A 12,802-nucleotide genomic window follows, 5' to 3' on the forward strand; every position below is an offset into this window, starting at 1 on the left:
AGCGGCACCAAGGGCTCGTGTCCTGTCTCAGGGACCCTCGTGCTGCCGGGGCAGGCTGTCCCCCTCCACACGAGCAAGCGAGCTTTGCTCACCGTCTCTTTTGCTTCCTGCGCTCAGTGTGGACTCGTGGCTGCAAGAAAGTTCCCAACTAGGACAGCGCCTTTGAAAAGCAGCCCTCGCAGCAGCTCGGCGCGGTATCAACCAGCACCAGAGGCGGGTGAGCCATTTCACCGGCCCAGTGAAGCGGGAGGGCGCGGGGGCCCACAGCCCTCCTCCTCCTGCTCCACAATACGAGCTGTGAACCAGACGTAATGGAGCAATGCCCAGAGTCAGTTGTTCTCACCATGTTTGCTGAACCCCAGCCACTACTTACACGTCCTAGAGGGATAATTGGTTTTATTTGGTATGTCACGACGTTTTAGTTTGTATTTAACCGCGCTATAAAATCTTAGTAAATGCAGCTTTTTCGGTTAAAGAGAAACGCCACCCCTGATGCCTGTGCAAACAGGACAGTAACGCTTGGCTTCTTTCCTCCTAACTGCAAAACGCACAAGGGCTTTTTTATTCTGACGTTGTTTCCTTAAGCTGCTCTAATGCCTGCAGGGGCATGTGGGGGTGAGAGTACAGCTGAGCATTCAGGAGCTGGGAGACAGTCATTTGTTTCACCTAGGCTGCACCGAGCTTTTCTTTGGGCCGCCTGACCGCCAAGTCAGATGCTGCATGCGCCAACGAGGACCAGAAGTCAGGAGTTCGAAGATAAATTAAGAACTTGACATTGACCTTCACAATCTGCACCAGAGAGTTCTTAGTGATCATTTCAGGCAGCGTCTCCCCGACAGACATCACAAAAAACACATCTTTGTGGTAGAAACTGCCTTCAGAGTCTGCTACACGCACAGAGAGGCTGGCCGAGGGTTAGTCTGACAGGGAGCCACCGACAAGCAGTGACCTTTCCAGCCGCCAGCAGGCTTTGCCATCCCCCTTCGATCGCACAGCACAGCAGCAGCTCTCACTGCAGCCCTGCTCTGCTGATTCCCCTGCAGCTCACATCAAACAGCCCCAGCGACACCAGACACAAACATTAACAGAGCGTGCTACGCAAGCGGGAAAGCTCCTGAGAGCCAGACCGGGTGCTGCCAGTCCCAGCAGGACATGCACAGCCAGGGACCACGTCAGGAGCTACGGGGGCAGCCAGCAGCACCCCATCCCAGCCCCTCCGCAAGGGACGCGCAGCGGGAAACGCCGAGGCTTTGGCAGCAGCCAGGCACGTGTGGGAAGAACGGTGCTGAGGGTCTGGGGCCGGCTGGTGGTCCAGGGATGTTTGTAATAGGCACCATCACTCCTCCTGCAGCTCCTTCTTCTGAAGGACCTGGAGCCTCCTCCCCACCGTCTGCTGGACGATCTCCAGACCCTCTGTGTCCAGTTCCTTCATAAGAAGCAGGATGGCATTCAGGACATTGTTCTGTCGGAAGGAGACAGACGCTGCTTTATTACAAGCATGTTAACGTCATCCCAGAAAAGGACAGCTGATTTTCAAAGAGCTGCTCTTTCTAGGAACTCTGTCACCACCAACACGGGTTTGCAACAGCCACCTGCAGCTACAGGGACAGATCAACCAAGCCTTCGGGGCAAATATGGGCAGAGACTGCATGTGACAAGGCTCACTGGAATGCAGGACAAACCCGTCCGCCCAGTCCCGCATAGACTGCCCACACGCCTCTGGCTCCTGTGAGGAAAGGCGCATTCAAGAGCGGCCACCCTCTCTCTCTAGTGTGACCGCGTGTAGGATGGGAAAGGACAGGAACCCTACGGTCCGAGGAATAAGAAGAACTGGTAGAATCGTGAAAGCACGAGCTGGAATCAACCCTTGAAGGTCCCCAGCCCAACCTCCCCCTGAGGCAGGACTACTGCCAACACCAGACCACGGCTCTGCCAAACCATGTCTTGAAAAACTCCAGGGAGAGATTCCGCAGCCTCTCTAAATAACTGTCCTTCTAGGGAAAACCTTTTTCCTAATGTCCAACCTGAACCTCCCCTTGTTTAATATTTTCTTTTCCTAAAGGCCAGAGCCTGCAGTACCACTCAGGGAGCGGCAAAGCAATACACTAAAGGACATTTAAAATCTGAACAAAAGAGATCGCAGGCAACTAATATAAAAATGAGGCAGAACATGGTCTACATCTCACCCTGCCGATTGAAGTGATGGCACTGCGCCCAGCAGACAGCAATTCCCAGCTGAGCAGCCAAGATCCATGAGGTTCACCTGAGCCTACACCATGGACGGGTCTGAGGAACGACCTAAGCTTTCAATTCAGCGGTCTCCTGTCCGCCAGGCCAACCGCCACCGCCCAACTGCCACGTGTTCTTAGCACAACCCCAGCAAAGGGACACACATGAGCTCATGTGCAGACAGATCAAGAGGACTAAATCCATTGGGCTTTCTTTACATTGCATGACATCTTAAGGATAGGATAGGATAGGATAGGATAGGATAGGATAGGATAGGATAGGATAGGACAGGATATTTCAGTGGGAAGGAACCTACAACAATCATTTAGTCCAACTGCCTGCCCACTCCAGGGCTGACCAGAAGTTAAAGCATATTGTTAAGGGCATTATCCAAATGCCTCTTAAACACTGACAGGCTTGGGGCATGGACCACTTCTCCAGGAAGACTGTTCCAGTGTCTGACCACTCTCTCGGTAAAAAAATGCTTCCTAACGTCAAGTCCAAATCAGCTTGCAACCATTCCCACATGTCCTATCATTGGATCCCAGGGAGATGAGCTCAGCACCTCTCTCTCTACGTCCCCTCCTCAAGAAGCTGTAGAGATCAATGAGGTCAACCCTCAGGCTCCTTTTCTCCAAGCTAGACAAACCCAAAGTCCTCAGCTGCTCCTCACAGGACATGCCCTCCAGTCCTGTCACCAGCTTTGTTGCCCTCCTCTGGAGACATTCAGGGACCTTCACATCCTCGTGGAATGGTGAGGCCCAGAGCTGCACACGATGAAAGCCAATTTGGTCTTTAAAAGATACTCACTCTCTTTTTTCGGTTGCAGTCTGTGTCTCGAGGTGAAAAGGAGGAAAATTTATCCCTGGGAACAGGCTTCATACCAAGCTCCTCTCGAATTTTGCTAAAGAAGGGGAGGAACGGCAAATGTTAATACGACCAGCCGGCAGAACCTTCCTCTGCCAGACCAATCCTTTCCAATCATGGGGCAACCATGCAAGAAATACCTGGCTGAAGGACTGAAGGCACATCTATTCACATCCCATGACGGCCTACAGACCACAACGCCCCAAGTAAAACTCCCACCTGCAGCAAGAGCCTCACAGCTATAAAACATAAACCAGCACGCTGCTACAAGGTGTCTGCTCGCAGCCCCACCTAGGAGGGCAGGTTCCCATGCCTGATGTTAGCTGGGGCTGCAGACTGACCGTGTTAACGCTGCACTTGAACAACACGTGCCACAGCACCGACAAGCACCAAAGCCTGTCACAGAAGCAGAGCTAAGCGGGAATGGGCCGGAGCTCACACTTCAGAGAGGATCCATCTCCCTCTGCACATGCAGCCGACACGCTTGAGAGTAAGTACCCACCTACAGAAGAGCCCGTTTTGCGGATACAGAACCAGACCCATAAGTGCTGTTAAACCAGCACAGCTCCACCACGGTAACTGGAACAACGGGAATTTGCACCAGCTGCAGGCCTGGCCTATGGAATATCAGGGTTGGCTGGCAGGGTCCTTTCATGCTACACACGAGTTCGGCCCAGAAATCCTAACAGCTCACGAGCAAGCCCTCACTTTGTCTCCTCCAGACTGAAGTTCAGCAGTTCGCTCTCGGTCTCCGTTGTGGATTCAGCAGCACTGGATTCGGTGGACTCGAGGCAGCCATTCTCTATGTTCCTCCTGGCTGGTGGGGCCATGATCTCCTCACCATCCACCAGGGCCTGGGACAGTTCTTCCTCTGTCACAGCTGCAAAAGCCAAAACAAAACCCTGCTGCAATGAACTCCAGCAGCCCAAGAAGACAGCATATGTAACGGGGCATGCACTGCTGCTGCAGAGCCATACTGCAGGGGTTTGCTCCAAAAATTGTCCTTTGTACTGGCCTTTTGCTTTCTTCCTCCTCCCGCAGTAAAAGCCGTGCAGGAGAATGACAGCAGCCGTCACCAGTCTCTCAAAGTGGGAAAGATATCAGGGAGGGAGGCAAATGTGCTTTGCCATTTCTTGTCCCTGGAGAAGGCTCCAAAAGCCACCAAATTACTGCTACTAGGCAGAAAAGCTTTTTTTTTTCTTTTTTTTTTTTTTTTTAACGACAGCAGATCCAATTACAGAATCTTTGTTTTGCCACAGCAACGGAAAGAGCTCTAAAAAAACACTAATTAGTAGTACTGTCTCAGCTACAATGAGGCACTCTCAGCTAGTGTTAACTCTGGCACTGCAGGGAAGGGGGGGAAGAAAACAGCTTAGAAGCGGTGGATCATGCAGAGGGGGCGCTCAACCTCTAACAGATCCCGACTCAAGGAAGAGTCGAAGGACGCCTTAACAAGAGGAACCAACACGTCACCGGTTTCCAGTTCACCCTGCCCATGGCTCGGGGCTGTTCGTTTACCTGCAAACACTCACCTTGGTTATCAAGCTTCTGCAGGCCGGGCAGGTTACGCAGCACTGTCATTCGGTAGCGGTGGGGGTCCGACCCACAACAGGGATTTTCAGACAGCCACAGGACTCTCAGCCGGGGCAGGTTTTTGAGGTAGAAGAGCTCATTTAGGCTTGCAATGTTGTTCTTCCTCAGATAGAGTTCACTCAGGTTCTGGCACTGATTCAGCGGCTCGAGGTCTGAGATGCCATTCATGCTGAAGAGAGAAGGCAGGATCAGCGACCTGCGAGCCCATCCCTCCCTCGCTGTACTGTTCAGGGGGGAGCACGGCAGCCCCTGCAGCACAGCAGCTCTCCAGTCCCCTTTCCTGCAACAGCTTCACCCTGGCACAGCACAGCAAGGGGGGTTCAGGGGCCTATGGCTTTGCACAGAACATAAGATAATGTTTCATCTTCCTGAACAGAGGAAAGAATTAAAAAAGCAGGCTCTCCTCTCTGCTGAAGGTGACAAACAGCCTTTGCTTCCCCCAAACACCCATCACACTTGCACCCTTTCCCATAGCAGTTCCTCAGACTCACTGAGGGAGAACCCATAGAAGATTTTTCAAGCTAAAAAGCTCAAATTTGCAGGCAGTATTGGCTCTGTGAGATCTCCAGGATAGGTGGGTGTTTTGGGGGGAGCCTTATGGAAATGAAAAGCTCTGCGAGATCCAAGAAGAATTTCAACAAGCATTCTGCAAACCGGCCCCACACAGAGGCTCAGAAGACCTCATCTAAACTATGGAATACAACTTAGGGAGCAACAATCCTAAAATGTTTTAACACATCTCGAAACAGGGATTATTTTCTTGAGTAGCAAAGGTGCAGAGGAGCTAGCAGAAGACTAATCATTTCTGCATCTCTGCCGCTTGAGAAATCAGGCAAGGGGAGCCAGGCAGCACAGAGATACAACCACAGAAAGGTGGTAAGAAACCAAGGGCCAAGCCAAAGAAAGGTGATTTCCCCTGCCCTCTCCATGGCAGTCACCTGAACGTGATCACCTCGATGTTGGGCAAATCCCGGCATATCGATATCTGCACAGGAAGAGACAGAAAGAGCAGGTTGGCACTCCCAGGGAAATAAAAAAGAAGGCAATTTAAATCACAAACAAGCAAGATAAAAGCAAGAACCGCAACTGAGATTTGCTTCAGTTTAACCCAAGCTTAACACCACTGGAGAGACGTGCTGCCACAGTCACTGCGGAGTCAGCAGCTCCTCCGCCCCAGAGACACCAGCCAGCATCACGTTGCTCTTCTGCTCCAGCAACTCTGCCATCTCCGCGCTGGTTTCCAGCCACCACACATAAGAAAGGACCCTCTCCCTCACCCCAGACACCACCACAGACGAGAAAGGAGCCCTCTTTCACCCCAGATGCCACCACACAAAATCAAGGACCCCGCTCTCTCACCCCAGAAAGGACCCCCTCTCACCTCTCCAAATGACAGCCCTCTCCAAACCAGAGCACCTCTCCCAAAGTCCCAAAGAGATGGGGCAGGGTCCCGCTCTCCGGGGAGGGACTCAGAGAGGAATTTCCCAGGCGCTCTCTGAAAATAACGGCAAATCCCCCCGCCACTCCTTTTTTTTTATTTTCTTTTTTTAATAGGAGACACTAATCATCCCTGACAAGCTCGCTGGCACCCGGCCACCCCCCGCCCAGGCCTGCGCCTCCCTCAGCACCCCGCCATCCCTCTCCCCTCCCGCCTCTCCCTGCCGGCCCCGGCCGAGGCCTCCCCTCCGGCGGGGTCGGAGCGGGGGGGGAGGGGGGCGGGAGCTCCACGATGGCGTCCGCGGGACCCCTGCTCGCTGTCCTGGCGGTCCGGCAGCGGGCGGCGCCCCTACTTACATCCGTCAGGTGGCTGCCCCTGCGGGGAGGAGAGGGGGGGGTCAGCGGGGAGCGCGGCAGGGCCTGTCCCCGCCGCCCAGGCCCGCGCATCCCCTCAGGCCCGCGCATCCCCACAGGCCCGCCCGCCCCCTTCCCGCCCGGCCACCCGCCCGGGGACGGTTCCCCCACCAGCAGTTGAGGCGGCGGACGCCATCGAGTGCGGCGGCCTTGGCCCGAGCCAGCACGGCCGCCCGCGTCAGCCTCATGGCCGGGCCGGGCCGGGCCGGGCCGCGGCGCCGCCGTCGTCGCCGGGGGAGGGACCCGCCGCCCCGCGCAGGCTCCTCCCGGCCGAGGAGGGCCGGGTCCGGTGCTCCGGTTGCCCGGGACCGGCGTCCCCCGCCGGGGTAGGGCAAAGCCCCAGCGGGAGGCCCGGGATGGGGCGGGTGGCTGCCGCTGGTCCCCGGCTCGCGGCCGGAGGCTGCATCCGCAGCAGCGTGGGCAGCAGGGCGAGGGGGGTGATTCTGCCCCTCTGCTCCCCTCGGGGGAGACCCCCTGCAGTGCTGCCTCCAGCTCTGGGGCACCGACAGCAGAAGGACACGGAGCTGTTGGAGCGGGGCCAGAGGAGGCCCCGGAGATGCTGGGAGGGCTGGAGCCCCTCTGCTGGGAGGACAGGCTGAGAGAGCTGGGGGAGTTCAGCCTGGAGAAGAGAAGGCTCCGGGGAGACCTTCCAGCCCCTTCCAGTCCCTAAAGGGGCTCCAGGAGAGCTGGGGAGGGACTCTGGATCAGGGAGGGGAGCCGTGGGACGAGGGGGAACGGTTTTAAACTGAAAGAGGGGAGATTTAGATGAGATCTGAGGAAGCAATTCTTGGCTGTGAGGGTGGTGGGACGCTGGCCCAGGTTGTCCAGAGAAGCTGTGGCTGCCCCATCCCTGGAGGGGTTCAAGGCCAGGTTGGACGGGGCTTGGAGCAACCTGGGCTGGTGGGAGGTGTCCCTGCCCAGGGGATCTCTAAGATGATCTTTAAGGTCCCTTCCAACCCAAACCATTCTCTGATTCTATGATATATCTAGTTTTACATGTGAGTATATATACTCCCGTTCTGGTTTGAGGTAAAACAGAACCAATTTTCTGATTTGTAATTTTACTTTTTAGCTGGGCCTCTTCCAACTGACTAAAATCTGAAATTAACAGCAGATTGTTCAGAAACTGTCCACTCTCAGAGTGATAAGACCCGATCATACCAAGGAATGGTATGCATAGAGGCTCTTGCTTAGACTTATTGCTATAATGACCAAAGTCAGCTAACTTCGCTGCTTGCCCCGTTAGAGGGTCGGAAGCGGAGACCCATAGCAGGGTCTCACCTGCAGGGAGGAGCGGACGGGACAGGTGACCCAAAACTGACCAACAAGGTATTCCATCCCATATGCATCACACTCAGTATAAAAGCTGAGGGATCAAAGGGGCGAGGCTGCTCTGGCTCACTCGTTCTTCAATGGCCCACGGCTGAGGGGGACCCTGTCTGTTCGTCTGCCTTTGATCCCAACCCGAGCATTCCTGACTCTAGTTCCAGAATTCAGCTCCTGTCCGTCGCTGACTCCCTGTGTCTGCTGGTGATGCGATCGTCATCCTGGGAGCTGGATACGGTTTTGCATATATCGTATACTTTTTTACTTTAATTTTTATTATTCTATTATTATTTACTATTTTCTTATTTATTATTATTTTCACTAAAGTAGTTTAGTTCTTTTTTCTAAACTCGTAAATCTCCTTATCTCTTCCTCTCCTCTCTGAGGAGAGAGTGGGGGGAGGGCCATCTGTCATTCTGATTAGCCAATCTGGCCAAAACCACGACAACCCCTATATCAATATATATATATATGAAGTGTGCATAAATAAAGTATGTATTTATACATATTTCTACACCACCTTATATATTAATATATAGAAATATAGGTAGCGCTGCTGACTGCACCGGCACCAGGAGCCCCAAGGCCAGTCCTCCTCCACCACGTTTTGGGGTAAAATAGCGGTGATGTGCCTCAATTTATATCTTTGGGGGCTCGATGCACGGCTTCGGCGCTTGAACAGGGATAGCAGAAATGAAACGGCAGGGAGAAGCGGTGTGGTTAGCAAAGGCTTGCAGTCCAAAATAAGGGGTTAATGCAGAGTTTCCTGATGTTTTTCTGCATGTTTCTGCCTTATTCAGCAACAGAAACAACTGCAGGATGGGGGCCGGTGGCTGTTTCGTTATTTATGCTGGTGTTTTTGGGGTAAGCAAAGGGCCGACAAATGCATATATTGGGATCGATGGGTGTGTGCTTTTCAGGAAAAATGTGGGATGAGTGGGTGAGGCAGATCATGCCTCTGCATTTTCTTCTGTCCGTCTCTTGGCACTGGGCTGCCCTCGCGGCCATGGACAGCTAGCTGGGACCTGGGGCTGGGAGGCCGGAGTGCTGATGTTGCTCTGAGGCTTTTAGAGGTGGATACACAAGCACTTGGAGGCAGCTGAAGCAATTTTTGGAGTTGTTGGCTGTGCTGTGGGCGGCTCTTTGCAGGCCAGCTGGTGCGAGGTGGCTGCTGAGACGCAGGATTTGGCCACTTGGGCCATGTGTCAGAGAAGGCAGCTGCAGGATCGGTGTCGCGGAAGGAACAGCAACGTACATGGCTGTGCTGTACTTTCGTTCTCCGAATCCTGGGGTGCTTTCACTTCCAGCGGAATACGGAAATACCCAAGCATGCTTTCAATTGCCCAGCTGCGCAATCCCAGCCCCAGCCATGTTTTGCTGCACTGTCGGCAGGGAAGCCTGTCCCTGAGACGCGCTAAAAAGATTAAGGACTCATCTCGAGGTGCCACAGAGAGATTTTGGTCCTCATCTTGCTGACAAAAATAGAGTTCAGTCAGTTTAAACACACACATCCTCCTCTGCCTGCTCTGACAGCTCTCCTCTCCCACAACTGGAACATGCACAAAAGATTGTTTTGTTCAGGTGAAGTAAATAAAATAGATTTTAATCCCCAGTTTAATATTGCAAGTAGTATCAATAAGAACCTCAGGCAAACCTCCTCTCCGGTCTTTTAAAAAGGAGGGAGCTTCAATAATGCATATAGACTTGTAAAGTGCATTAAAGTAGCTGCCTGGAGAGAAGAACAAGAGAACCACTGAGGTCTGGGAGCACAGGGCCTCCTAAGGCCGCATAGGATCACCTACAATCTCTGGCACGTCCACCTCCTTCTTGCAGCCTTGCGGTGCCACCTAACAGACCTTCCAAGGCTCCAGTGCAGGGATTGACTCTCCCCACCGCGAGCTTCCCAGGCTCTCAGCTCCTCTCATGATGAGTTCCCACTCCCCCACTAATGCCCAGTGGTGGGTTGTGCTTCTCATCTCCACCTGAGCAAGAGAGCGAAAAGCTCTTCGTACACTTGGGCTCATATCTAGGGTATCTTCAGTTTGGTCTGCACTACCAAACTGGTGTGGTGTGTTGAGAGAACTTGGCCACGTGTTCTCTTTCCAGGTCTAGAACAGTGTTTTAAATAATGAACCCATTGCGGCTTGTTTAATTGCTGTGTGGAGGGACCAGGAAAGCCACTTCTTTCACATAATCCTTATATATATATTTTCCCATTTCAGAAAAGCTGTCATTTCTGAGATCAGTGATTCCTCCACGCAGGGTCCCACAGCTCACTCGTCATGCCCACAACATCTCCAGAAAGATGTGTTTGAACCCCCGAGTGTCCTGGCTGCTAAACTGAACCTTCTCTGGACGTGCTATGGGATTGCTGGTGGTGTGTGAGCCACAGCAAAGGGAATTAGAAGGAGCTGGGAGCTGCCACTGGTGATGATGACACGAGGTGCTGCTGGTAGTAATCGCAAGTATCACCGTTGCTGCCAGGATCGGCACCTTCATGCTTGTCACCACCATCACCAATGGGGCGTCTGCCATCACAGTTATCAGCAGATACTTCCTCCGTTGGCCACAGCGGCACTCGCTAACATCCCCGTGCAGATGGCAGGGCCTGAATGGACACCCTCCTCTTGAGTCTTGGCCTCACTGCTGCAGCTGGGAGGGCAACCAGAGACACCTCTGTTGCTGCCACCCCCTTGCAACGGCAGCAGCAGTTATATGTAGCCCAGAAGATGAACCCTACCAAGCACCACCCCAGTTAGGAAGTGCTGTTAACTGGGGCAGAAGGGGCAGGATGGCTTTGGGGGAGGCGTGCGGAGACCCTGCTCTGTCCTCCCGGTATCACCAGAGAGGTGCCCAGCACTCCTGGAGATGGGCTCTGCTCCCTCCCCTGCTGCGTGGTACCTGGCAGGGAAGGGCGAGCGCCTTCAGGGCGGCCACAGGGGCTTCCTGGGAAAGCCCCGCTTGTTTGGGAACGGCTCAGCAGTCGGCTGCGGGTGGCAACTTCTTCCTGTAACTGCTCCAACGTAACTCCCTCTTCTGCTCTGAGAAACCCACAACAATTTATTGTCGTTTAGACAGGTATTCTCTCACCCGATGGCCCCTCCCCACCCAGGAAGGGGAACTGGGAAAAAACAAGGAAACCCGAGGACTGAAATTCAAACAGGTTTAATAGAATAAGACTAGACAATTAACATTAAGAACACTAAAGAACCAGTATTGATCCCGATACCAACAGAAAATGCACAAGGACTATTCCCAGCCCATCCCATCAGCAGAAGCCGTGCTCTCCCAGCAGGGACAGCCAATGTGGGACCCTGCGAGTGCTGCGGCGTCCGGTGGAAGGGAAGGGCTCAGGGCTCCGGCACTGGGACAAGGAGTGCTCAGGATGGCAGCCAGCAAGGGAGAGAGAACTTCGCAGCAAACTTTCTCATTTATACTGAACGTGATGTTCATGGTATGAAATAATCCTGTCGGTAGCTTGCGTCAAGTGCCTGGGTCTCAATCCTCCTCATCCCCAGACCTGGTGAGCTTGAAAACACACAGATCTTGAAACCCACCTACCAGAGCTGGATATAAATATTTTCACAAATTCAGACACCAGAGTTTTCTAAAAGTGCAGTTTTCCCAAGCATTAGAAGAGAAATGAGTCCTGTGTCGCTCAAACCAGGACACTTAGCGTCACGGCAAGCTGGACCACGTTGTGGTTGAGAGGATGCTCTGCTCATGGCAGCCCTCCAGCTGCTCTTCCACCCACAGGACATTCCCTCTGTGCAAGCGTCACTGCTCCAGGCTCAGCAGCGCTGGATGGGATCACTGTTTAGATGTTGGCAGGAAATGCCGTGGTTTGGTAAGAGCTAATAAAAAAAATCTTGTCATCATGGAGACAGGCATGTCACCATAGACCTACGCAGGCTCTGCCAGAGGCTCGGTTGCTCTCTTTGGGACCCATGCCAGTCATCCCCTCTGAAGAGTCAACCAAGGGGAATACCAGTGTTTACCAGACACTGCTGGAGCCAGTGAAGGAGATGTGCACTCCTGGGGCAATGTTTGTGCCGAGCTGAGGGAGCAGCTTCTGCAGAAATTCTGGGAAAGAGCTTTGGACTTCCAGGAGAGCTCCTGTTACCAACAGGGGGGAGGAGCAGCAGGGATTTTCCCCATGATCACACCACCACTAGCACCGTTTCACTGGAGAGCTGTATGGACACCACGGCAAGTGCTCCTGAAGCCACCTTGGCACATCACATAGCTCCAGTGACCTGGCCAGGACGAGGGGTTTCGCGACAGCAAAGGCTCGTCTAACCCGACAAATGCGAATTCTTAAGACAGCCATCCCCAGTAAAAGGAAATCAAACCAGGCCACTTCAATAAATAATAGCTTAAAATTACATCCCTATCCTGTTAAGCTAAAACATAGAAAGCATTAAATCGAGAACTTGCAAGTTATTTGTATAGCAAATTGCTACATTATTAAAAGCTAATCTCATCAGAGCGGCTTCCTGTCCTCTCAGCCAATTGGGTGGAACAAGTATTCCATTGACCCTGCGGACTACAAAATTATGAGCGAAGAGGCAAAGGCCACCAGATAGGTGGAAGACTTCTTTCTTCAGACTCCTCTTCCCTCCTGTGCAGGCGTTATACGCTGTCATTACGCCAAGACAGAAATGGCCCAGCAGCGTCGCTGTGCTGTTGCAGGCCATATCTCAGTGCTTTGCCATGCCGACAGAGGTAGTCACTGGTTACAGCTGGAATGCCAAAGTAAGGAGCAATTCCCACTGCTCCCAGTGCTCAGTAGAGAGCATTATTTTGCCAATAACACATCCTGTTAACACATTTACATGGGAACTGGGGTCCTGCTGATTTGCGGATAACCAAAGTAAGATATTACGCTTCTTTATGCGGAGCATGAGATTGACAGGAAGGAGCCTGAAGGGATCAG

At 53.1% G+C, this 12,802-nt stretch overlaps 1 protein-coding gene across 7 annotated transcripts; it reads right to left on the reverse strand.

The window, feature by feature from the left end:
• Window positions 1–379: 379 nt before the first annotated feature.
• On the reverse strand, window positions 380–7,087 carry CFAP410 (cilia and flagella associated protein 410). Of its 7 annotated transcripts, XR_012587423.1 has the most exons (9): window positions 6,652–6,847; window positions 6,484–6,502; window positions 5,628–5,674; window positions 4,629–4,858; window positions 3,805–3,976; window positions 3,599–3,713; window positions 3,237–3,335; window positions 3,040–3,133; window positions 380–1,462 (listed from the first exon to the last, which is right to left on the reverse strand). XR_012587423.1 is itself a non-coding variant. In XM_074590180.1 (7 exons), the coding sequence occupies exons 1-7, from the start codon at window positions 6,726–6,728 to the stop codon at window positions 1,337–1,339; spliced, it is 765 nt and encodes a 254-aa protein (XP_074446281.1). In that variant the 5' UTR covers window positions 6,729–6,930; the 3' UTR covers window positions 380–1,336. The 7 variants fall into 7 exon arrangements, 5 of the variants coding, with proteins under 5 accessions (XP_074446281.1, XP_074446282.1, XP_074446278.1 ...); XR_012587424.1 differs by lacking the exon at window positions 3,237–3,335 and having other exon boundaries at window positions 6,652–6,846; XM_074590180.1 differs by lacking the exons at window positions 3,237–3,335; window positions 3,599–3,713 and having other exon boundaries at window positions 6,652–6,930.
• Between the last annotated feature and the right edge of the window lie 5,715 nt (window positions 7,088–12,802).

This window comes from Larus michahellis, chromosome 6 (genome assembly GCF_964199755.1).
Source record: "Larus michahellis chromosome 6, bLarMic1.1, whole genome shotgun sequence".
NCBI classification, from domain to species: Eukaryota; Metazoa; Chordata; class Aves; order Charadriiformes; family Laridae; genus Larus; species Larus michahellis.